Source organism: Haliaeetus leucocephalus, unplaced genomic scaffold, assembly GCF_000737465.1.
Source record: "Haliaeetus leucocephalus isolate CR32 unplaced genomic scaffold, Haliaeetus_leucocephalus-4.0 Scaffold0, whole genome shotgun sequence".
Taxonomy (NCBI): Eukaryota; Metazoa; Chordata; class Aves; order Accipitriformes; family Accipitridae; genus Haliaeetus; species Haliaeetus leucocephalus.
In genome coordinates, this window is record NW_010972436.1 from 1,551,076 (window position 1) to 1,577,712 (window position 26,637).

Here is a 26,637-nt window from a genome sequence, read left to right on the forward strand (position 1 = left end):
TAGGGGGGGTCTTAGAAGAGGAATCTCATAATCCCTTTGCATTTCCAGCTGCTAGGGCAGGACTGTGCCTGTCAAATGCGCTTGCTTTTTGTCTGATCTAGCCGTAAATGAGACTGTTTTACAGCCTAATCTGTCTCAGTCAGAAGCTAATTTCACACATGCTCATCAGTGAAATTAGTTCTTCGAAAACACATTTAGAGAAGTAAATGTCATCACTTTTCCCCTGTGCCAAGTGTGGGGTTCATAGCCAGACCACTCTGTCTTAGGCACTGTTACACCACCAAACACAGGTAGCTAGGTGAGGAATACAGATTTAAGGCAGTCATATAAATACAAAACATCTGCTTTTCCCATTCCAGGGTTCAGCTGCTTCAGACTATTTTTACATTGGTGCTTTGGTCTAGTGAGCTGAACGCCAGGCTAAGAGTCAGGAGATGTCAGTTGTATCCTTGAGTCTGCTGGTGACACCCACTGGGTGTCACTCACCTGATCGGAAACATGAGAAAGATTAAACTAACAAATCTTGGTTTATATCTGAGATCTGCAGAAGAAAAGTAGAAAACTCCGGTCTATTTGGACCCATGGAGCTAGTATATTAACAATAAGTAATAAAGAAAAATAGTGCTAGACCAAGATTTTCCTACACAGCACTTTTACCAGCAAAAAATGCTATTTCATTGAAATGGAAACACTTCAGTGTTGTAATAGTTATTGAAACATCATTTAGCAAAAAGAAAACAACAAGAGAAGAAAACATTTTTATACTAGAATGGCACGGTTGAGGGTTTTTTATTTTTAAACTTATCATTACAAAGTATAGGAAAAAAATCAAAAAGCCAAACAAGCCACCCAAAATTAGGCAAAATAAAGCCATATTAAAATGGATGGGAAATGCTTATTCTTGTTCTGACTGAGAAAAAACACATTGAGAAAGAGCAGAACTTCCCACAAATCTGAAATTCTATTTCCTGCACAGCTAGTAATAAGAATATAACATTGTATTTCTAATGCCTAAACCTCCACATAAGTATTACTGCACTTACACACCAAGTATTAGCACATGTATACACTTTCTATTCAATAAAGTTGCTATGCAACACTCTGTAACAGACTCCTTCACTTCCGTACAGGGTGCTCAGCTGAAGTAATCTGCTTCCAAATGATGAATCAGTTACTAAATTGTAAGTGGAAACTGGAAGACATCAAACACAATGCAAGGGCTCTTCTTTACATAAGACCAATGCGACAAGACTGAAGAAACTGAAGAAACATTTTCTGCCTCAATGTCAAAAAACCTAATAACAGAAGCAAAGGAAATTCAGATGATCAGAAATGACTACAGTCTCCCTGCTCAAAAGCAGGCAGAATAAAACAAAACCAGCCCCCCACCCCCCCACCTTGTGCCTTGCCATGAAAAGAAGGGATGAAAGAGCTAGCAGAAACCGCAACGTTTCACCTAGCAACCCACAGAATCGCAGGGTTGTTATCAGGGATAACAACAACAAATGGATGTGGAATTTCACCCCAAGCCCGGGACACAGACGTGCCCAGAGCAGAAAGCAGCTACCTCTGACAGAGACCTGGAGAGTATTTTTTTTTCCTCTTTACACTTATTCAGTGACTCTCAGGGCTTACCACACCAGCTCACCACCATGGAATTGAATCACATGGTAATAGGACCAGAACAATCTCTGATTTTTTGCTTCATGCATTTTCAAGCAAAACCCCAAAAGGCAGCGTTCCTGATGCTGCAGTCAGGAATGCAAGAGATAAGCAGGAATACTAATGAAGTTGTGATACGTCTTACAAAACTAGGGTGCCTCATGTTTTCTCTAGTACATTTCAAAGATGACATGTGAATGGAGGAATGATCAGGCGGGGCAGAGCCACAGAATTCTTCATCCAGAAGTGAAATCCAAAATGGTCAGTAGCAGATCCTGCTGAGTATTGCAAGAAATGCAGTCGATTGCTGATAACCAGTAGCTAAAGATCAGCTCTAACCCTGAAGCAAGGAGGTTTGAAGTCTAGAAATGTCTCCACGTGAGCTCTCATCCCTTGGACAATCTCATTTTATTTACTTTACTTACACAGTGCGTCTTGATTTGGGGCTGGAAGGACATTCCATGGCAGTGAGTTTTACAGCCTAATTACGAACTGGGTGGCGAACTTCTTCCTTAATGGACGTTCACCACCTTTTGGTTACACTGGATGTCCTTCTCTTTTCTGTCTGATTAAGGCAGGAGAGTCTATGCGTCCTTTACAGTACACATAATAAGCACAGCACACACAAATAGCATTTGTCAGCTCCTTGTGGGATATTGTTTCAAAGCCTCGCAAGTCTCACTGTAAGGAAGGGCTTTCAATAACATGTTAAGACTGAACACAGGTAAGGAAAATTTAGACATATCCAATTGGGGCATTTAAACTTCAGCCTTGCCCACCTGCCAAGAATATAAAGTAACTTTAACTTATTTAACAGGTGATATTTTTTCCTCTACCGTGTTGTTACTGTTTCCTTAAAGTCCTTCTGAATTGCCTCCCTCCTAATTTTCTGGCATCACTTCTTTTTTTGCTTCATGTAGTGTGAAATTTCTTTCAAATTTCTCCAGAAATTTCTTACTTCAGTATGTGGACATTTCAAACGCTGGCTGATTAATTATTAGAGTGTTACTGGTGTTTGGATGCTAAATAATCTACCCAGACAGACCACTTCAGCACTCATCCACTCATGCAGTAATCACCCAGGTTCCTAATCACTTTGTCCGTTCCCCTGATAATAAACTGCCATTATTCAGTCCACATGGCCAGGCTCCTCTGTGAAAACCAGTCCCCACTTGGGTGCCTGCGTAGAAGCATTGGAAATGGCCACATGTGGCTGGGCCACATTGTCCCATCACAGCCTTTTGAATTTGGCCAAATATCTGCCTTCGGGATTAACTCCCTGCCCCTCCTCAAATATCTCACACTCCCACCAAGACCTCAGTGTCCTTCTACCTCCCGCTGTCTTACTTCGCACTTTCTTTGCTAGCACCTGCAACACCTCCAGCTTGGTATCATCAATACATCTCACTAACAGACTTTCCTCTTGCTTCAGATCAGTAATGAAGAACTTTAAAAAGACATTTAAAAAAGACTTGTGGCCAAAGGTCCCATTAATTATGTTTGCTGTATCCCACTAGGCACCTTCTTCCAGTGCAGCTCATTCCCATTTATCACAAGCCTTTGTTTACAGTCTCTTCACCAGTTTTCAACCCTCAAGTCAGTGCTTTGTCTCCCAGGGAATCCAATTTCTTCTTTTTTTTTTTTTTTTTTTTAATTAACAGCAGGATGTCTTTCTTCCAAAACGTTCTCTGCATATAACCACAGATTTACATAGTGAGAAAGATACATAAAGGTTTAACCACAGAGTGGAAATTAAAACAGCATCAATTTCATACAGATAAAGTTTTGTACTGATAAAAGGAGCAGACAGGCAGCATCACAGCCGGGACAGTCAGGGGAAATTCAACAGCCTGTGCTCTGCAAAGGTGAGGCGAGATGATCGAAAGCATCCCTGGTGCCTCCACAAGGACGGAGCAGGTCCCTGGTGGGCCAGTCCCGATGCCGCTCACACCGCTCCTTCCCAGGGCAGCGACTCTGACTGCTCCGGGAGATAAATAGGAATAAAACAAGGCCTTGACTTTTTATCGGTCAAGCTTTGCTCCTGGCCACTGGTGCCAGTAATTAAGGCAGCAGACGTCTGCAGGAGTCAATGGGATATCGTTCAAGATGTTCCCACTCGCCACCAAGGTTAAGCCTACCCTGATAACAGGATCAGCCTCAAAGTGGTCTTTGAGCACAGACTCACGGGACTCCTTACGACACAGAGAGGAAAGGGGGCTGCGTAACACGAGGATGGTGCTGTCCTCGCACAGCTGGCCATACGCTTCTTATAAGGGACGAGCCTGCCGTGCACAACCTCCAGGCCACCCCCTCGCAGAAGAGATGCCCACCCTGGTGCATTCCCACAGCCAGGACCGTGGCTGGGTCCCAGCCCTCTCCTCTCTGGAGAAGGTCCAGAGAGGTGGAGACAGGCTGGGGGAGTTGTTTTGCTGACAGTCAATAGCCAAAAGGTTGTTCTTGGCTCCCATCTTTATCCCCCCATGATGGATCTGTTATATGCCTGCGTGTGCGTTCAGTGCCCAAACCGGCTGCTGCTCTGCCTGGCACCCTCCTGCCATGTTGGGCACACAGGACTGTGCCTCAGTTCCTCCATCACACCTTCCAGCATCCTCTGTCCCTCACTATTGCTCAGAAATAAAAATAAACCCAGGAAGAGGGACAAGACCCCTTTCTAGAAGGGCTTTGCATGGAGCCAGAGACCCTGAAATCCACCTCCACAGCACGTTCAAGAAATAGGCGGCATCGTGAAAGTGACTTTGGCACAAGGAAAAACGTGTGATGCAGACTGGGACATTGACTGTGCAAACTTCCTCAGATCCGGAAAGGAAAAAGAACATCCAAACTCGAGAGAAGGATTAGGAGAGCTCTGGCAAGGTCTTAGCCACTGCAGACAGCCTGATTAGGGAGATTACGGGGAAGAGCAAAGAGACTTCCTGCCATTCTGCAAGACAGAAAAACTTGCGGAAGAAACGTCTGAAATCTCACAGGGCTGCGTGTGGCAGCTGCTGCCTTTGCACAGGGAATAGCCAGAAAAAAATCAGAGCGACGCAGCAGACCGAGTTCAGTGCTCTTGCAACCTGCTGATCCCAACAGCATGTAACCTGCCCAGCGGTTCACTTCCATCCACCTGGACACAACCACTGTGAAGCCTGAACCACCTCCATCAGTGTTTCCTGCAGCTAAACAACAACGGCAGTGCCTGCTTACTCGCTCCGGGGTTGCAGGGAGAACACTGACTTAAGGAGGGGGGAAGCAAGGCAAAGGAAGGAAGCGAGGGTTATGGAGGGGCCACCTCCACTACGCAAGCAGCGTGCGTGCATGGCAGATGTCCCAGGGCTGCGACTCGCATCCCAGGGCTGCAGCACCTCCCTGGTTTGCATGTAGAGAGCAGGGGGACTGCGTCCCAGACCTGAACGGTGCCGGCCGGCAGCAGTTCGGCTGCTGACACGTCCAGGCTCACACGCGGCCCCGTGCTCAGCGGTGCTCAGCCTGGCTCATGCACACACGCCAGCTCACAGAGGGGACGGTCAGCACAAAAGAGAGAGTACAAAGCACAGGGTGAGGAGGAGAGAAAAAATAGCCGGTGCTACACGCCCCTAAGCTGTAATAGCGTGAAAATTTTTCAGATGAGAGGGTCTAGAAGAGCGTGTGAAAGCCTGAGCAAGCCAATTCTCCCTGCTTCCCGCAGCTCACCCCTCTCCAGACCTCACACACATCCCTTTTTTGAGGCTGCAGGCGTTATCAAACCTGCGACATCCTTCAGTAAGAGCAAGAACAAACCCTTTCCTTTACTGCGTATTGTTCAGCTTCAGCTCCTGAGCCATCAGCATGGCCCTGCACGAAGGATGACCAGGGCAGGCAGGCTGGGACACTGTAGCTTTCCTGCCCATCCAACACCACCTCTTGGCCCCATGACAGGGAAAAGCCTGCACACACTGTGCAGCAGCCTCCACTCAGTTTTCCCCTGAATCCTGCCAGGAGAACACTACTACACGCAGCCTTACTGATCGCGTACTCCCCACAACCTGAGCCGAGCAGCTGTGAGAGGGAAGCAGGACTTACTGGGCACACGGTTGATAGCTTTCAGGGGTCTCAGGACACGGACAGTACGGATTGCAGACAAGTTAATGTTTTGGAGATCCAGGGAGTACTCCACCATCCTGCAAGAGGGGAGAGAGAGATAAAAAGAAAAGTAAGTTTAAAAGAATCCAAAATTTCAGTTTCAGACACGGTCATCATTTCTTCATTGAAGGGTCTCTGGAAGTTACAGGGATGAAGCCTGAGTCTTCAGGAGCAAAGCTGAAGCCCCCAGGAGCAGGACGGGAGCCCACGGCAGGAGCTGCGATAACACTTACCTGCTGTGGCCGTCAGGAGGGGAAGGAGCTGCGTGAAGATGCCCCGACAAGCAGCACGCACCCCTGGCAAGGGCACACACGTGGGATGGACATCTCCCACGAGGACAGGAGGAGCGGGGGGCTGCGTAGCCACTTTTGCTGAGCATTACCTGCAGCACAGTGGGGCGCTCCCCATTTTCCCCTCATCTCACAGTGCAGGATGACGTCCCTGGAAGCAGCTTCAGATAAACTGTTTTACCTCATGTAGAAGCAAACTCTAAAGTGGTAACTGCTTTGGCTAGGTGGGAAGGCTTCTCCCACAGCTGTGAATCACTCCTTTCTGACACCAACCAAAAGGGGAAAAGCCTAATTTTAGGACATATGCTAGACCTTAACTTTCCTAACCCAACAGCGTGCTCCCTAAATAACCTCAAAGTGCTAACAGCTATGACTAACACATTGGCTTTGCCGCAAGAGCAGCAGGTGCAGGTGAAAAAAAGTGACCTGGCCCCGCATCCCTCAGCCCAGTGCTCCCCTCCTCACCCAGCATGGCAAAAGTCCAGTAACTTGCCTGCCTCTTGGAAAGCATGGCGAGAAACTGGATTATGCTAACCATTTATCTTGGCCAGCAATTTCCGCTTAAGGATCTCATGGCGGTTTGCATGTTTTAGTGAACATAGGCGCATAAGGCCCCCAGGGAGACATGGGCTGTGGTCACCAGCTTCTCCAGGGTGACCCTGACATGCAGAGGGGATCAAGAGGGTGGCAGAGTTGGCAGGTGAAACAGCAGCAGAGGCAGGACAGGAACTGCTTCTCCTGAATCTCTTCTCAGATATGAATAATGAAACTACAAAAAACTCCATTTTGCTCAGCCTCTCAACATGCTCAAGAGATGGGTAGGGATCTGGGGACACAACCTTTTGTTACTGCACCTCTTCTCAAACCAAAAACATTATAATTTCTATAGAAAGACCCACAAGTCAATAGTCAAGTAACCTAAAGTCCACCCAAATCCTTCTGCCCAGGAACCACTGAGGAGTGAATCAAAGAGCCTAAGTGAGATGTTGAGAGGGAAATAGGGTACAGCCAGTCTGTAAAAAATATCAGGGAAAGGACTTAAGTAAAACTTGAATGAAATGGACTGATTCTTCTATCGATCACCCTCTTCACTCAAAAGGACCTTGAAGAGCAAATGTCTAGTTATCTGTCTACACCTTTCACAAAGGGGACTTGTCAGAGTGATAGATTTTCAAACACAATGGGGTAAACCTGTCGAAGTGTTGTGATTATTCTCTCTCATGCTCTCTTTCTTTCTCTCCCTCATTCCTTTCACTCTGTTCTCTCATGCACTTTTAGGGTAATTGCATGAAATAATTCTTCCTCTGAAATGCAGTGGCATTCATTTACCTCCCTGGAGCTGTCAGTTCTACATACACTGAGTGTGGAAGAAGAGAGGAGGGATTTCATACAGATAATCGAAATATTCACACCCCCCAAAAAATGCAACTCAACCCCCCCCCACCCCAAACCAAGCAGCAATACTTAGATAGCCTACAGAAAACATCAATGATAGACAGAGGGTTGGGATGCAGTCAGATGAAATTAGGAAGCAGACATGAAAGGGGGAAGAACGCACGCACGTGACAAACACATAATGCACAGACACGACTACAGGGCATCACATGAAGGACGCACCTGCGTGGTGCAAATGAACACAGTGCAAAGGGCCTGGAGTAAGCACTGATCAACCTTGCTCAAGATTGCCTCATCAGCGTGTTGATGCTCCAGAATTAGACAGACCTGCTGAAACTTTGGAACTATGGTTACGGGCAAAACACCATATGGACATAGCTGTATTGCTCCCAGGATATGGGCCAACATCTCTTCGCAGCACAGAGACTTGACACGTAGAGGCAGCTTCATGACTGAAGGAGTCCCTACGCTGCAGTCTGTTATAGGGGTTAGGTATATGCACAGAAACATAAAGGTCTCCAAGCTTGGTGAAGTCCTACAGAACTTCCTTTCCTCTCTTAAAAAAACACATCACTAGAGCACTGGGTTGAGGTCAGACCTCTGAAGGCAAAAAAATTATTTCTGAGCAGTAGCAGAACAACCTGAAACACACTCTGTCAGATGCCAAGTAAGCAAATAGCCCCAAAATACATCTAAGTAAAAAAAGCAGTCTTTTCTGAACTGCAAGCAACCAAATGAGAAGTCCTGAAGAACACCGTGACCCTCACAGAAACTCAGCACAGGGGAACAGCACAGGGCTAAGGCTGAGATGAAATCAGTAGGCAGAGGTGACATCTTTTCTTAGACTTAGCCATGCAATATTCATTTAAAAATAGAACTTCCGTTTACAACCGGTTCGAGTGTTGTCCTCGTGTGGCTACAGCCACGATGCTAGCGTTACAATGGGAGTAGCCTTAACCAGGTGCACATTGCTGCCCTCTCCTAGCTGGAATGATCTTGTCACCTACGTGGCACAGTCCATGTGTCACTAGAAAATTAATAATCATCAAAGTAGCGAGCGCAAGTAGTTTCAGAGCAAGACAAAAGCTACCCTAGCTGCAACTGTGCAGTTCAGACAGCCAGCAAGCCAGCCTCCTGCAGCCCTCGGTGGCCACAGATTTGCTGCGATTATGTTCCAGTTTAGCTAGGAAAAAAGCACTGAACAGTCAATCACTCTGCCAATAAAAACAGCAGGCTGTTCCCAAGGATGGGTCAAAGAAGGGCAACTGTTAAATTTTTCAGAGAGCAACTTCTAACAAAAACGAACTCAGCCCTAGCAAGCCCAGGGCTTCGGCTCGCTTAGCAGACCTCTTCTGCCTACAGTTCTTCCTGAGGTGTCCTGGTCTTGGCTGTAACAAGAGACACATCCAGGATGCTTAAATCCCTGTGGATGAGTTATGCCTATCGTAGTCACGTAAATCATATCCAAAACAACTCCAACACAATTCCAGTGCAATTTTGCATTAGGGCCACTCGTTCTCACCTTTTTGTTCCTAGTGATGCCTTTAGCATCAGCTTATATTCACGCTTCTCTTTGTGCAAGGGCACCATGCCCATGATGGACTGCAGGCGAGCAGGATGAAATGAAACCCTATTGATTAACAAAAAAAAACCAAAACATTTTCTGTATAGGTAAAACCAATGAATCCAAATGTTGCCTCCTTTCTCTAATGAAGTGGGATCTCTAAGCAACTCTGCTAGAGTCTTTGGGCATACACAGCATTTCAGGGATTGCCAGCCCAGGTTTTTTTTGCTTTTATCTTTCTCCAGCCAGCCCTGCTCCCCATTGTGTAGAAACCCTGTACCCTTGACCCTCTCTAGCTGTGGGCTCTACCTGACCTGCTGCCACATGTGGAGGTGGTGACAGGCTGACAGAGTCAAAAGGGCCTGTCACAAAAAGTGATCAGCCAGAAACTGGCAGCAGATTTATGTCAGGAGGTTCACGTTTTCCCGTGTCGGTATCTCAAGAGCTTGTGATGGTGGACGAGGTGCACAGTGCGTATTTGGACTCTCAGGCTGACACCCAGCCTTGGGTGCTTGGATCCTTATTGCACCCAGCAACCCGGGGAACCGTGCGTTTGCTGCGTATTCATAAACCAAGAGCAGGGAAACATTAAAGCTAGTACAAAATGGTTGCCTCCTTATTAAACTCCAGGAGCTTTCCAGGCACCTTGTCCTCGCTTTGTGGCAGCTAGATGCTACAAGCAAGGGTAGACCCCACGACCTGACTGCTTTTTATCTAGTTCTCCCCTTTTTCTTGGCTGCTTTAAGCATGTCTTGTTTGTAAAAGCCTTAGTTTCTTTAAGGTCCAGGGGCAGTCAAACAAAGCCTAGGATATGGGAAGAAAAAAAAAAAAAAAGCAGCCTGTGCTGGTTGTGAGCTGTCCTTTCCCCTTATCGTGACAGGGCAGGGAGGGATGCATCTCTCCCGAGGGAAATGGCAGCTCATTTCTGGCACCACTAAAGTATTTTGCAGCCTCTGGCGTGGGTGGGCAAGTGCAGGGGCAGGTTAGAAAGCTGGAACCCTGCTAAATCAGAGAGAATCTCCTGATCTGTGATGGAATTTGAGTACCGAGCTGTCAAGATAATTGAATTTATACAGTAATTCTTCTTCCCTCGCTAGAAATTTTCTTCTTCAAAACTTTCCACAAGAAACCCTTCTGGAAGGAGAGAGGATTGATGCATGCACCATCCCCACACCATACAGCCCAAGGTTGACTGATAGTGGGAATGCTGACAGGGTGAGAAACACGACAGGGTCACTGGCTGCATGCATGGGGTCCATCCTGCAAAAGCAGGGGGGTGCCTGGCAGGGCACACCTCTCCGCTCGAGCTCTGCCTCCCTCCCCGCTCTCACGGTATCCCACCTCCTCCCTACCCCTTCTCTCCCTTTACAGCCCTCTGACTCATGCCCGCCTGCAACATTTCCACCTCTCATTTTAATCTTCCTCCTTAACTTCCATTTTTTCTGTTCACCCCTTGCCTTTCCTTCATTGTTTTCCACTTTGCCTCATATCCTTCAATTACCTTCCCAACCCTTTCTTTCCTCTTTATTCTTTTTGTCCCTTTCCCTACTGATCACCCTCCTGCTTCCTCCTCCGACTCAGTCTCTGCCTTGCCGATAAACGTTAGCCTATGCCCAGGTAAGTCTGCTCAGCTAAACGCACAAGAGACCTTGAGTTTAACAGAGATGAGACCAAGCTAGAGCAGGGAACAAGTGAGCAATTTGTTAGCACATTGACCCTGTCCAGAAAGCACCTGGTCTGGCGTACCTCCATCCCATGCCAAGCCACCGGAGCGGACAGCAAGCACCCGGGGACAAGGGGGCACGCGAAGCACCAGCATCGCCAACATCCACTGCTCTTGAGGTCTCAACGAGAGCAGAACAGCTTCATCAGCTATAGCTTGGCACTTCTTTTGCTCCTCTGCACCTGTGAGCTTGAGAGCCGGCTTGGATCTGTCTTAGCACTCTCCACTTCTCCAACAGCAACAAAACTCAGGAGAGAAGAGCGATGCCGATTGCCCAACAGCAGAAATGCACGGCCAGCGTGGCTCCGTGCCAGGCACAGGAGAGCAGGCGGGCCAGCAGGATAGAGGAATAAAAACTAAGTCTATTTAAAACAGACACAGCGAGAATGTGAAAACCGTGCAAGGAGTCCAGAACATTCAGACTTCATCTTGCTGTACGTGTAACCCAAGATAATGTACTTATGCAGTGCCTGGCTAGAGGCTTCCTCACAATTACATTCAATGAAATCCATGATTAAAACAGTTCAAACATTACCATTTACCTCTTCATATTTACATCTCCTTATACCTTTATTAAATACTTATTAACTTTCCTAATCTTAGCTCCTGAACTTCTATCTGCTGAAAATTAGCAGCCAAGAAATAATATTTAAAATGTATTCTAGAAGCATTCATGAAAAATACTGAGGCAGTATTTTTCTCATGACACAAAGCCAATATGTTTTTGTCAAATTCAAAAGCTGCATAATTCCCCTTCTCTGATAGGGGTTTTCAATTGAAATCTAATTAACTGCAGTCTAATCAATTCATATTTCTTTCTCAAATTTGGGTTTGGCACTGAAGCCAGAAACTTCATGGCTGTGACTTCCTAGCTGTAATTTCAGGCTTGCTATGAGTCTCTGAGCAAAGTGAAGCTTTCCTGCCTGTGGATTTTTATTTGGTCCTTGCATCTATGAGCACCTGGGGTGACCAAGGCAGAAGATTGTTTGGTTGCTCTCTGTTCCGAATTCCTTCAGCTTCTCAGCTATGTCAGCGGTCTAACCCTGATGCACACCTATACCCCGACCAGATGTGATTTAACCAATGTCTTCTGTGTACAAGAATATGCCTTTCTGTCCTCGGCTCCTTGATTTGGCCATCAAATTCCACAAACTGGAATTTCTACCACTTCAAAGACCCAGAACATAGGAGTCGCAGGGAAAACATAAGACTAGATCTGCCAGTTTTCCCTATCTGAATTTTTAATTCTGATATCAGCACGAAAAGTTAGAGCTGACGTCTCTCCATTTACCAAGGTGTCCATCCCCCTGATCGTGAGCCATGTGTGAGCCACTCTACAGCTGAAATCTCCCACCTGCAGTTTGTGGGGTGGCAGCAGGAGACTGATTTACCCCTAAATCCTCCCACCTCTGTAGTACACACCAGGATGAGAGGAAGGTCTCACCACCTCTGCTCTGGCTTCAAAGACTGTGGCTACAATGCAAAGAAGGAGCAAAGCCAGTCCTCTCACTGGACAATGTACTCCAATGATGCTGTATCTCCCCTCTCATATTAATGAGCCATTCTATCGAAAGGAAATTAAAAAGCACGTGCATTGCTAGATCCACCCAGTCCTGGCCCTGCTGTGGCCAGAGATACAGCAGCGGGCAGGGGCCGTGGAGAACAGGGCTGGCCAGGCTCCCCCAGGGCTCTATTAGCTGAATCTGTGGTTTTCCAAAAAAAAGGAGGGCAGGCAGCAAAATCCACTTACTGGTGGCCCATGACTGCCTGGATAGTGGGGATCATCAGCGTTGGAGCAACAGCAAGGAGGCAGAAGGAAGAGCACACAGCTGAACAGCTAGAGCATGGGGCACGTGTGGCATTCAAGACACGTGTGGCATTCAAGACACGTGTGGCATTCAAGACACGTCCTGTCAGCCCTTGCTAAGGCTGGACATGCCCTAGCTTGTACACAAGGAGAGCTGTAAGCAGGCAGGCACCAGTAAGGGATGAATCCAATTTCTCGCAAACCCATCTGGAGATGTCAGAAACAGAGCCAGGAGATTTGGGCAATCAAACAATTTGCCTGCCCAAATGCTAGGCAAGAGAGAAGGACTACTTCTTCCACCCTGAGTCTGCAGCTACAGGACGCACACGTACCGGCAGAGAGAAAAAACAGGCTACTTACCAGCCCCAGGACTGCAGGGCTCCCAGGCGAGACCTATTTTTTTTTAAGCTATCTGCACCACACCAGCCCTTTTGCTCTACAGCTGGAGCCACATCCTTACTTGCCCCCGGAGGTCCCGGGGGCTACAGCAGAAATTAAAGCCTCTTTCTAGGCGTCCCCTTTTCCCTGCTCAGAGAGTGGTGTTGTGGCCCGTGCCCCCATTTGCTTTGCTTGCTCATGGCTGGAAGAAAGCACAACTTTAACCAGGGCGTTGAGAACGGGCAGGGGCTTCAGGCAGCACGGGGCACCAGCCCACATGGGGGGTGCCGAGCAGATGCAGCCCCCCCCAGCCACATCAGGGCTGCAGTCACCTGGGCACTCCTCCTTAAAAATGCCGTCTTCACGGATGCTTCGGCTCCCAGCTGACGGGTTATTTGGACCTGATCTTTTGCTGTACGGACACGGGTCAGCCTGCGGGGCAGGAGGCAGAGGGCTGCCAGGCAGCCCCCAGCACCGGCCCTGCCATCAGCTCGCTTGATCTACACTCGGAGAGCAAACCGCGCAGGCATTCGCACACATTTTGCACGGTTTGGTGCCTCCGGGGCCAGGCTTCAACACGCACCCTAAATAGATGAGCCAAACTCCTTTCAACACCTACCATAGAAAGGATGGAATAACATCATGTGGGATGTGGCCAGACATTACACAGTAGGCCTCTAAATTGCTCTGCAAAGCACGGTGTACTCAGCTAAGTAGTCCTGCTTATCTCTTTTAAAGTTAGAGCTCACCACGCTGCGAAAAGACAACTCTCTGCTGACATAAAAGCCAAAAGATAGAAGAAAAAAAAAAATCCCTTGCTAGTAAAACAAGAACTGCAAAAATTACATGCTTTTTTCTCCTTTTATTAAAAAAATGAAAGAGGTTATAATTCTGTTAGTAAAAAGACATTTTTTCAGGGAGTGATAGATCAATTACTAATTACACAGGTCCAGAGCTATGATGCTTAGTATTCTTAAAAAAAATAACCTGCAATTGTCCCCCCTCTCCAGTACAGAACATTCTCTTTTTTACCCCTTTTTTTTTTTTTAATTGCTCTGCAAGCAAAAGCTGCTGAAAGCTTCCAGAGCCTGTAAGACTGGTCCCTTGCTGCCTAGAATGTGATTATTTCACACCCCTGAACACTCAGATTTTTCTCCAAACTGTGTACTAAGAGAAAACGTCAGAGTTTCTTAATAGTTTTGGAAACATGATATGAAAAGACATAAGCAGGTTTTCACACTGCGATAAGAAAGCCAGAGGGACTCGCCAAGCTCAGATGACTGAAGACAAGCGACGGGGCCTCACTTTTGAAAACCAGGAGTCTGAACACAGGCTCTGAGCTCTGTATTTCATTGCTGGGGGGGTGGGGGGGCAGGGGGAGAGGGGAGAAAAAAAAAGGGTGTCTGCATTTTGGTCCTGCAAGCCTGCTGGTATTGCCTTTTTTTTTTTTCCTTCCCCCAAATAAAGCTAAAGATTCATGTGGTAGAGAATTAGCTTTTTAGGGAGGCAAAAAAAAAAAAAAAAAATCAGAGGCAATAATTGAGAACTACAGATAACACATGCAGGGTACCACTGCCTCCTTGTTTTGATTCTTCTCTTGTGTGATTCATTTCATTTTGATGACTGCTTTCATTTCAATATGTTGCACATCTATGGATAGTTTTACTAGGAGAAAGCCAATGAAATAATTAGTATCATTAAGGAGGAAAAAGTGAGAGCCTGTTGGGGGGGAGGGCTGTGCTGCTGATATTTCTGCCTTTGGTTAAGATGCTATTTAGCCTGCTGCTTGCTGGTTTCCATCTTTATCTGATCACTGCTTGAAACACCTAATTGCTGTATTTATTACAGTTTTCTTTAACTTGCCATAATTTCATAGAAACTTTCATTTGGCATCGAAGATTAGCTAACTAGGATTTTCTGAGCATTCTGCTGTTTACACTGCTGCTAATAAGTATTTAATGGTCTGAGATTTTAAAGTCATAACTATGCAAATTCTGGCCAGGTCCCTGAAGGACCATAGTTAATTAAAGCAAACAGAAAGCAGAAGATTGGCCACAGACTTCCCCGTCTTGGGAGATTAAGGCCAACCGGTGTGTTTCAGGCTAAGCGGCATCTTCCCCCCATGGAAGGGCACTGTGCGGTACCAGTTTTGTTTTCTGGGAACAGTGGGCGTTTGAGGCTGGGACTGGTACCTCTCATCCTTCAGAGAGCTTCCAGCCTCCTTCCCTGGGCTGAAATGCAGAGGGATGAATTTGGGGCTGTAAACCGGTGGCTTCCCAGTAGAGAGAGAATGAGTGTTCAGAGGTACACATGCTGATGCTGCACAGGTTTGAAAAGAGCTTGGACGGATGGATTTAGGAAGCAGCATCACTGCAGGTTTATGGAGGAAAGGACACAATATCTCAGGAATTAGGGGAAGCAAAAATCAAGGACAGTAGATAACTATCAGAGAGAGAAAATACAAATAATAATAATTATCTCAGTTAATAGAGAGCAATACTTTCCAGGGTCCCAGGGTGGAAGCTGCATAAAAGACTCCTGAAGAAGCGACTAGCCGAAAGGCACAGGGAACGAGAAGAAACATTCTGCTCAACCTACAGGGCTATAAGGCATGCCCGAGAAGGGATCTCCAGCTGTACAAAGATGCCAGAAAACCCTCTCCAAAGGCTGAATAACTAAGGAGAAAGGAAAGGATGCTTTGGAAAAGAAATGAAGATATCAAGATAGCTGTGCTGCCATACTAGAAGTGAAACGAGATTTAAAAAAGCAAACTTAGGAAGGTTTTCAAATTTCCAGGACAATATTTACCCATGATGATGCATTTTGAAATTAACTGTTTTTCTTATCATGACGTGCCACAGATTATGGATGATTTCTGAAGAAGATGGACAAGAAATATTCAGCTGAGCTCCTCGGTGGCCCATCCTGGCCAACGCGCAAAGGAGATGATGGCAGAATCTGGTAACAAACTGCTAGCTTGGCCAGCCACATAGGGCAGGAGACTTGCAGAGCACTGGATTACCCCTTGAGAAGCAGAAATATTAACCAGCATTTCATTAGAAGAAGAATTAGGTTTTAGGGAACTGAGATAGACCAGTCAGGAGACTGTTAAATGAGAGACCAAAGGGGAAAGTGACAAAATTAGGGAAAAAAGTTAATTCTAAAGCCTCCATGTCAAGAACAAAACTAATCAAGGCACTAAAAGATGTAAAGAGGAGAAAAACGGTATCATCTATACACCAGTGCCAGGGGCCTCAGCAATAAAGAGAATAGGAATTGTTCATTTTACAAGCATAAACAGCCTAAATGGCATTAAGAAAGCCTGGTGGGAAGATCTGCATGAAAGGAATATTAAAATCAAGGATTGTAACCTAGCTAGGGAGGCTCAAGTGGACAGAAAGGGAGGGGGAGTAGCACACTCTGTCAAAAATGGCATTCTCTAGTATGGAATCAGTGACAGTTTGGAAATGAATACTTATGGATTAATTTTCTGCCATATAAAGTAGATAATTCCTCTCAGCTAGAGAAATGGGCTGACAGGAGCCTCATGAAATTCAACAGAAAATTGCAAGGTCCTGCACTTGCGCTGAACTGACCCACTGCCTAAGGACTGATGGGTAGTGGGCTCTGCTGAAAAGGACCTGCAAGTCCTGGGGGACAGCAGGCCACACATGGACCACTTGAGGAAGGCTGATGGCATACCAAGCTGCACCAACAGGAGTGCAGCCACTAGATGATGGAAGGGATTATCCCCTTTGCACTTGGTAGACCACCTCTAGAATAGGACATTCAGTTTTGGGCCCCCCAGTACAAGAAAGATGTTGATAAACTGGAGCAAGTTCAGTGGAGGGTCACCAAGATGCTCAGGGGCTGGAGCACTTGCCCTGTGAGGAGAGGCTGAGGTGTGGAGCCTTGTTCAACCTGGAGCAGAGATAATTTTGGAAGGACCCAACAGCAGTTCCTTGGTACCTACAAGGGTGTCAGTAAGGAGATGAAGCCAGGCTCTTCACAGTGGTGCATGGCAGGAGAACAAGACAAAACAGACATAAATCCAAGCATGGAAGGGAGGTTCAGATTAGTTAGAGATAAATCAGCAGTGGGGCTGGGGCGCAGAGAGGCGGTGCAGTCTGTCTGTAGTGGTTTTCAAGACTTGACCGGACAACTCTGAGCGACCTAACCTGAGTTTGTAGTTGGCCCTCATTTGAGCAAGAAGATTGGATTGGAGACCTCACAAGGTCCTTTCCAACCCAGATCATCTATGATCCTGTATGTCCAGATCATGCTAAAAGACAGGCTGACTAGCTAACTCTCTTGGTATTGGTCTGTAATTCATAGGAGAAGAACCCTCCCATTATCCATCTGCAAGAGTTGAATTTGGGCAACATGTGTTGGTGACACCTGTATTTCCTTGCAATTTCTCAGCATTTACAGTGATGTGCTTTACAACTCAAAGAAAATTGCATTTAAGGATGGAAGATACAGAGATTGTCTATTAAGCATTTGTTGGTGGGGTTTTTTTATCATAGAACTTAAAGAAAGGACTACTTGATTACATGTGTTATGTACAAATCAAGTAAGGTCATCAACAGTACTAGATATACTTGGTGGATTAGAGAGGCCATATTCATGAAGTTGAAAACACACAGAAACAGCCATGCGTCAAACCGGTCCGGATAACAACGTTAATTCATGAACTGTGGATGACAATCAAGTGGTGTTTAGGAATATTTATCAGGTATCCCAAAAGGTTCAGAGACAAGAAAGATGAACGGGCTAAAAAGATAATACAACATAAGTGAAAGCAAAAGCAGCAATGTAATAGCAAGGGAGGGGAAGTTGATACCAATGAATATAAATTAGGAGATGGAAATTGTAGAAAATTTGTTAGAGAATTGAACGAGCACATAAAATGGTACAAGTTAATCACTGGAACAAGAAAACAGAATTGTCACGAACAGTGTAAAAAGGCAGAAAACTTCAATTAAAAAATGAGTTCTATGAGGGAGGTCAGATGATGTATGTGTACTATAGATGATAATGTGCTAGTTTCAGCTCCAGCTGTGATCAAGTACTTTAGGCTGTGCCTAAAATGAAAATAGGAATATTCTAAGATAAGCAGGCCTGAACAATTTATATCCAAGAGTTTTAAAAGAGATGGCCAGAAAAGATTTGGTCCAGTACTGATGATTTTTGATTAGTCTCAGAAAACTGGGAAAGCATCCAAGGGTCAAAGAAATTCTGATGTTGTGCCAGTACTTTAGAAACACAGTGATCTCAATAGGCTGACTGGACTGATGCTGATCACAGCACAGTAATGAAATCGCCAATATGCAGCTTTGATAGATTAAAGGTGGATAATAAAATTAACTATAATCAACACAGGTTTAAGGAAAAATAGACATCGAACTAATGTGCTATAATTTCTTATGAGATTACAAGTCCGGTTCACACAAGTAATTATGTTGATATGGCTGGAGTGATATGAAATCATGATGACATACATTAGCTGAAGAAAAACTGGCTAAGTAATAAACCTTACATGCAACAGTAAATGGGGACTCATTCGTGAGCAGATGTACTTCTGTAATGCACAATTCTTGCCACTCCATTCTTTATTTATTTATCACAACCTGGCAGAAAATTAAAAAAAAATCACTAATGGATTTTGCAGTTGAAGCATATTTTTGGAAGAACAGAAAAGAAACAAAGAGGACAAGTCAGCAATATAGAACAGTATGAACTGCTTTGGAAATGCAAATAATATGCATTCCAGCATGAACAAATGGAACAGCATACATCTGGGAACAAAGTTTTCTGTTCCTACTAATAGGAAGGGATTTTCTCTCTTCAGAAGAGGAGACAGAGGGAAAAAACCCCAACCAACCAAGCCTGGAGCCAATGGAGAAAGCAGCTGAATGAATTGATAGGGAGATGCTGTGATTGAGTAGATGGGCTACTGCAACACTTGGCTGTAGGAGCTAGGAAATTTCAGGCTGGAATAGAGAGACAGTATTACTACTGAAGGCACTGAAGCAGCTGCACAGAGCACTGTGTCTTGTTCTGACGTCCACCACTTTTAAAAGCTGTTAAAAAATACTGCAAGTATATCTCAAAATGCCAAAATATACAAGTCATGCCATTCTTCTCATCAAAGCAAGGTCAGGATAGGATTTGACCACAGCTTATGAGATCTATATGGCAAGCTCCAGTGTGATAATGGAGAGAGGCAAAGATGGGGCATTCTCTGAAAGACAGACCAGCCTCTCCTCAGCCATTGGACTCCAAGCAGCAAGTAGTTAAGGAAAGATTTGGACATATTTTGGGCACATACTTGTAATCACAATCATCCCCCCAGCCACGTAGTGAAGCCCTCTCCCCCTTAACCTACCTACCCACTCAAGTAAATTACATACCAGAACATGTTGTGGGGATGCCACAGAAGAGGGCAGAGACAGATATAATTCCCACCACAGATCATTAATTACAGTACTTGGCTCAAGAAAAGCAGAACAACCACTCCCTTAGTGGAATTAATGCCCCCAATGCCAGGCAGGTTGCACAAATTCACGCCTTGCCCAGGGACCCTCAGGACAGACTCATGTAAAGGGACATCTCCCTTTCCAGGGGGACAGTGGCATCATCTCCAACTGCATGTGAACACAACTGTCTCAGAGTAGAGCAAGCAGGAGAAATTGCTCACTTTTTTTTTTTGCTAGTGAACTGCCTAGCTTGAAAAGTTGATGAGTGTTAGCCTAGAAATAAGTGACTCTCCTAAATTCATGCACATATAGACACTGGCTGACATTTCCAATATGATTAGTGTTGCCATTATCTCAACTTTCAAAACGTAGTAGGCTCTCAACTTCAGGAGGCTGCCCTCTGAAGTTGCCTCAGATCAAGCTCTCCAAATGCACCCATCACCGTGGGAAACAAATGACGACAGACAAGACCTAATCACAAACACAGGGGAAAAGGGACTCCCACCAGGACAGCTGGTGACAAGCACAGTCTGCTTGAAACGTCTGGGAACTTGCAACCTCCTGTTGCCAGTGAGCAGTTGGGAACTGGAGCATTGACAAGCTGAATCTGCAGCCTTCGTTGCTTGTGCGTGCAAGGGCATCAGCATTCTTCAACCCAAATTACCTTGCATTGAGGGGAACAATGGGAAGTGTTCACTTAGGACTCTTGTTTGGGGCTTTTTCTAATCCTTTCTGAAAAAAACGTGTTGAAGATGCTTGGGGGAGGGAGTGTGCGAGGGGGGAGAAAGTTCTGGTGATGTCAGCTCCTATTGCCATGGAAACGGAACATTTTTAGTGACAATGGAGTCTTCCTCCTTGAGCTGCTGGGTTGCGTGGGGTGCAGGGGCAAGCAGGGCAGGGGCACATGAGGGAATTCAGCTAACTAAAACTATAGCTTCTGGCTTTCCAAGGAAGTGAGGAGAAAACTACAAATGAATGCCTGAATACATGGTTTATGTAACCAAAACACTGTCTGGGGCAATAGCAGCAAATAGTCATTATGCTCTTTGATGAAACATGCTGTCATGCAGCTAGCCAGATGGAGGTATCTCAGCTGCCCAGGAACACCCGACAAAACAGTCCCTTGCCTGCATTTTGCTTTTCCATGCTACAGTTTATTCTTCCAACCTTTGCTGCTTCGTTGGTGTTTATTTGGAAAGGGAGAAGGGGAAAGAAGGGGATGGGAAGTACAGTCCTTATTCTTGAAATTGAGAGAAGCTGCAAGTCTTCTATGCAGTGCAATACTTCCCAACATCACAGACGTTTTCTTGAGAGCCAAATTTATGATCTGCCTTGCAGGCAATGAAAGTCCAGGGCTATGAAAAGGAGAAGGCCCTCAGAGAAAACTGATTAGCCTCTGACTGGGATCTAACTCACTGGTATGGAGAAAACACGCAAGACCTGAAGCAGGGTGTCTTCTCTTAGTCAGAAGTCTAGGGCAGCATCTGGACCCAGAGCAAGCTGAAGCCATGATCCAGGCGTGGGACCAATCAGGATAAAGCTTGAGGCTTAAATCTGAGGTTAAATAAAAGCCTACAGTCCGTATGTAAGGGCAAGTTTGAGCCTTGGATTTGATTTAAACAGCACAGACAAAAATTTAATGAATTTCAAAGAATAATGAATTAATAACCACAAGCTTTTATAACTTGAAATACATTATATAGTCATTAGTCCTATATAACTAAATGGAAAAATCTTTCTTTAGCAGAAGTCTTTTGAGATCAGATATTCTAATGAGATTACTATCATTTCAGCCTGACACCTCATGAGGAGAATTGTATAGAAATCAGGAAACAAATTTCTTTTAGTTTTGGACCTGAAATGAAAAGTCCTCCAAGCTGATTATTCTACATCTAAGGAGTTGATTCTGTCTCCTTAGCATTAAAAGGAATTCAGATATGGGCTTTTTTCCTAGTACTGCTATCAGATGCACAAAAGACTCACTCTCTCCTCAAATTTCTGCCAGCAATGTCGACAGAAGGAAACACGTAAATGGGGTTTACTCCCTTCTCATCTAGGTAGCATGGAATTCACTTGCTTCCTGCATGGAGTAAGCACTTGAGCTCACCCTCTTTCATTTTGCATTACCCTACTGATTTCTTCATCTCTCCAGATAGCACGACCCCACATACCATGCTTGCAGGGACACCAGGTAGAGCAAGACCCCCAGTTCCCAAGCCTTTTACCCCATACACCAGCAATCCTGTGCCCACCCAGAGCAGAGCCTTCCTCCCAGCATACCGCAGCACATCACCCTCACGGAGGAGCACCATGGGCTCCAAGGTGCCCCTTTCAAACACACTTGTTCTTCCCTTTCCTCCTCAAAGGCTGCTGTGGTAGGGTCTTGCTTTCCCTGCATCCAGTAACCAGCAATTTTGCCACCAGGAGCTCAGACTAGAAAATACAATGATCTGGCTTTTCTCACCACCATGTGCCAAGTGCTTTAACTTAGCCTTTCCTGATGAACTCTCAGTCCCCATGCCAGGCCATTTTAAATCAGATGGTAATCACAGCAAGCTCAGCCACAAGGAGGGTCTTCCCATCTCACACATTTTACATTAATTTAGAAAAAGCTACAGCTTTCATCTGCCTGTCCTCCTTTCATGCACAAGCTGGCCAAGGATCAGCCTTCAAACTTTTACAACTGAACTGAGTCTGAAAATCTCTGCTCCTCCCAGAAGCAAACAATTATATGCCCCTCCAGAGGGAATGACTTTCAAGTCTTGCTGTAGAAGAACTGTGTCAAAAGCAAATATAAAGACAGTACTGCTCCACACCGCAGGGGAAAACTCTGCAAAGTGAGCTTGAACTCGCTGCTGGCTCAGTCAGTAATACACACGCTTCCAGGTGACAGCGAATGTGGGTAATTCCTTGCTGGGAATAAGAGGAAAGTGGGGGTTTCTCTCTGAAAAGATATTCACTAGCTTACTAGGAGAACAGCGATATTACACCTTTATTTCTGACTTTTTTTTTTTTTTTACTGTGCCACAAGGCAATCTAATTGAAAACGGACAAATTCCAGAAGAGCACTGGTATCAGAGATGGACATTTTGCTGTGATTCAATAGGCAAATCCTGGTAGACTTTCCACTTCCTACATGCAGAGGGGAAATCAGAGCTTCACCATAGCAACTTTGTTGTTAAAAACACTCAAATGTCAGCTTGTCCCAATAGTACTGTGGGTAAGGCCAGTACAATACAGAGACAAAAAGCCCAGAGTAACAAAAATGACATTTCTACCTTTGAAACACTGCTGCTGGAAACAGAGAAGCTAGCTTGGTTTTGGTAAAGGTTACACCTCTTCCACTCAGACATTTTAAAAACAAAATGAAGAAGCTTCTGAGCTAGCTCTTCAGCTGGTACAAATGAACACCCTCCTCTGAAGTTGTGCGTGATAGATGGCTGCACATCAGCTGGGGAGCTAAGCTACCTTCTCTCCTGTTTCTTCCATCGACTGCTAACCCTAGCATGTCTGATTCCAGTTCGGCAGATGTACTGGAATAGCACCAGAGTGGAAACTTTCCCCTCAGTTACGTCATTTCTGTTCCATGCAAGACTCTAGCAAACACAGAACAAATAAACCCAGAAACTATTGACCTACCCAGCCATGACAATGAAGAAATCCAGGCGGTTCCAGGTATCTCCAAGGTAACACTTCTTGCCAAAGATCCCCAGGGCCACCATCTTTAAGACCATTTCCATAGCAAAGAAGATAAAGATGAAATCATCAAACACCTGCCAAACAGAAACCCAAGAGCACATCTGATAAGCATTCTCGGCCTTGGACTTTAAAACACAGAATGTGAGATAAATGGCTCAGCTGAGGACATAGCACAGCTTCACACAGCACACACAGCACATACCAATCACAGATAGAGGCTTCAGATATCTGAACATCACAGCCTCAGCAACACTATAGATGACAACCTTTGCTGTCACCTTCTCTTTGGGGAAGCAGCAAGTACAGCTAGTACATTCACAGGCTGGATGTACCCACGGCCCTTCTTGGCATACCTTTTATTTCTTCTCCCTTTGGGCATCCTGAATGCCACATTACCTATGGACTCAGTAGTACCTTTGCTCCTCAACAGAGTAGCGAATGCATTGGGGGCTGCTAATGCCTCCTGCCTGGACATTGTAGCCTTAGTTATTTCTCCCTAGCTTACCTCTGAGCTATGCATCTTGTAGCTGTCTATGTCAGGAAACCCAGGCTTACGCACAGGATCAGGAAGGTTAGCAGCTGTTCTGTATTGCATGGTCACAAGTAGACTTCATTCGTCATCTGCCTCTCACCCCAATCCCCTTCTCAAAGCAAGTTCTTGCCATTTTACAACAGGATAGCTTACTGCCAGGGACATTCTTGCCCACCTGTCTAGGAAGGTGTTACCCACACGCTGAAGGAAAGCATGCGTGAAAATTTCTGACTTGGACTGAGGCACCATCACAACAAGAAGGAAGTCTGCTTACCTGTAAGATTTTACACCTGTCAGAAAGGCAGTCCATATCCTCACAAGGCTGGTACATCCCCAGGGTAACGCAGTTTAACAAAATCACCATCATGCTGACACACTCAAACCAGGTGGAAAAGAGTCAAGGAAAACTTCTGTAAAAGCATCATGGCCGAGATAAGCTTGCTCTAGGCTTGGGATGACAAAATAGGAAGATTAAGGGAAATAACTGCTGGTAGGCTAATTTATTACATTCTTATGTTTTTTTCCCCTTAGTTCCTCACCATTCCACACCTGGATTAAGCCAAAACTCTTTTGAAAAGGGGAAAGTAGAGGTAGCACAAAAGCCTAAGGTATTTATGCAAGTCAAATCATTGCCATAGTTAAACACATGCTCACTCCTCTCCTGTTGGTTTGTCAAGTCCCTTTCCTCCTTGGCTTACCGAATCTTCCAAATATATGGAAGAGCCTTTCAAAGGTGGCCTATACTCAAATGTAGCAGAGATCTCCATGATCTAGGAATCTAAATCAAAATGGACAGCTGGATCTCTATGTGAGCCTAGCGATTGCTGCCCTTCTGGGAAGGGGGTACAACACAAGGCTAGAAGTCTCCCTCTTCCCTTCTAAGAGGAACTTGGAGATAAAGAGTTGCCATGTTGGAACAGGTCAATGGTCCATCTAATCTGTTAACTCTGCTTCCAGCAGTGACCCACGCTGGATAAAACTCCACAATGTGTCTAATTAAGTTATTCAATAACCATGGGGGGAAATTACATTTCTGACCCCAGCTGGTGATCTGTTTATGCCCTAAAGCATGAGGATTGATAGCCCTTATAATTGTTTTCTCAACTACACTGGTGTCCCTACAGATGCTTTGCTTATTCATTTGAATCCTTTGTTGATAATCTTACTAAAATATCTGCTTCGATAATAGTTGGCAGCCATAAGCTACATTGGCTAATTATACTTTACATTAAAAATTGTTTCCTCCTATTGATTTTTAATTTGTTGCCTTTTAATTTCATCAAGTGCCACTTCATTTATATACTACAGAAGAGGATAAAAATGGTGTATTTGTGGGACCTTATCTATGCTCTCCACACCCTCTACCTGCCTGCTCTTCACCATCGCCTCTCCTCCTGAAGGAGTCTTAAGACCTGATACACACTTATCCAAGAACTCATTTACAGTATTTTAGTTCTAAAAGCAGGCACATTTCTGTGACATCTTTCCAGCATTTGCATTGCAAAGCAGCGATGTAAATCTAACGAGAACGGACCTCCAACCTCTGGCAGAACCATCCTTCTTGGGTATTTTAACACACCTCGCAATTATATCCGCTCAGTTTCCATGTTCAGACAATTTTTATTTTTTTTTAATTTAAAATAACAGAACCAAGAAATTATCCATTTAGAATACAACCCACTGAGTGCGCCCATTTTCAGTCCTTGCAGAACTGAATCCAAAACATTGGCCTGTATCTCTGGTCACTTCTGAAAGACACTCAACATCTATGGTTTGTTCTGAGCAACTCTTCCACGCTCATTCTCTGACAGTGATTCATGACTAACCCACACAATCTGATCTAGAAGATTATTAATTCTTTCTCTTCTCCACCTGGTTTTTGGTGAGCTACCTTCAGTTGCAAAATCAGACAAGAGCAGGGCACCAGCTCTATTGTGCCAATCACACTATGAGGTGATTTCAAGAATGTGTTATCACTATCCCTCACTAAGATAATCCCAAGTGCTGTACAAAGTAATGCACATAGAGCCCACCCTTGATGTAGGCTTCAAAACCAGAAGCCTTTTCCAAGAGGAAAACTCCAAAAGGGCACAAATAAGATGTTTGCCCTCAGGGCTCTACACAATACAACTTCAACTTTCCACCTTTCTCTCTCTTGCACGTTTCTTTAATGATCTGATCCAAAGCCCAGGAAAGCAATTGGAGAGGTTTCCATTAGCTCCCACAGGCTTTACAGGTAAGACCGCAATACTTTTCTGGACTTTTCAAAATCTGTTCGGCATCATCTTTCACAGAATTACAGAGCCACAGAACTGTTGAGGTTGGGAGAGGCCTCTGGAGGTCACCAAGTCCAACCCCCCAGCTCCAAGTAGCATCAACTACAGCAGATCACTCAGGGTCACTTCCAGTTGGGTTTTGAGTATCTCCAAGGATAGAGACACCAGAACTTCTCTAGGCAATCTGCTCCATTGTTTGACTATCTACGCAGTGTGTTCTTACATTTAAATAGGATATTCCATGTTTCAGGCTGTGCCCATTACCTCTTGCCCTGTCACTGGGCACCACTGACCCGTCTGTCTCCTTCATTCCTCCCATCGGGTATTTATACACATGAATAAGATCCCCCTGAGCCTTCTCTTCTCCAGGCTGAGCCACCCCAGCTCTCTCAGCCTCTCCAATTTGCAGCAGATGCTTTGACAGCTACTGGAAAGGCAGCACCAGCAAAGCCATGATGGGGGGATCAGTGCTGAATGACACTCTTCAAGGGGCCAAAAGAGTTTTGATGTGGGCTGAGCCGACAGCTGCAAAAGTCCCTCTCCCTAGGCATAAGGCAGACAGGAGAGGTACAGAGCCAGTGCTTAGAGCAGCCCTGGATGAAATTAATACCTAAAAAGTGAAAAGCAGAAATTGTTTTAAAAGCCAAGGTTTTTTTCTTCAGCAAACATCCAGAAAACATGACACAAGAGACCCAGAGGCAGGAAGCACT

The 26,637-nt window shown here is 45.3% G+C and overlaps 1 protein-coding gene across 1 annotated transcript in view; it reads right to left on the reverse strand.

Annotated features, from left to right (window-relative positions):
- The window catches only part of CACNA1I (calcium channel, voltage-dependent, T type, alpha 1I subunit), a 156,363-nt gene that overhangs the window by 64,248 nt on the left and 65,478 nt on the right, over positions 1-26,637 (reverse strand). Inside the window, exons 2-4 of the mRNA XM_010562332.1 lie at positions 23,926-24,037; positions 23,060-23,193; positions 5,725-5,822 (exon numbers count right to left, since the gene is read on the reverse strand). Coding sequence (XP_010560634.1) covers positions 5,725-5,822; positions 23,060-23,193; positions 23,926-24,037 — 344 coding nt within the window. The remainder of the gene's footprint in view (positions 1-5,724; positions 5,823-23,059; positions 23,194-23,925; positions 24,038-26,637) is intronic.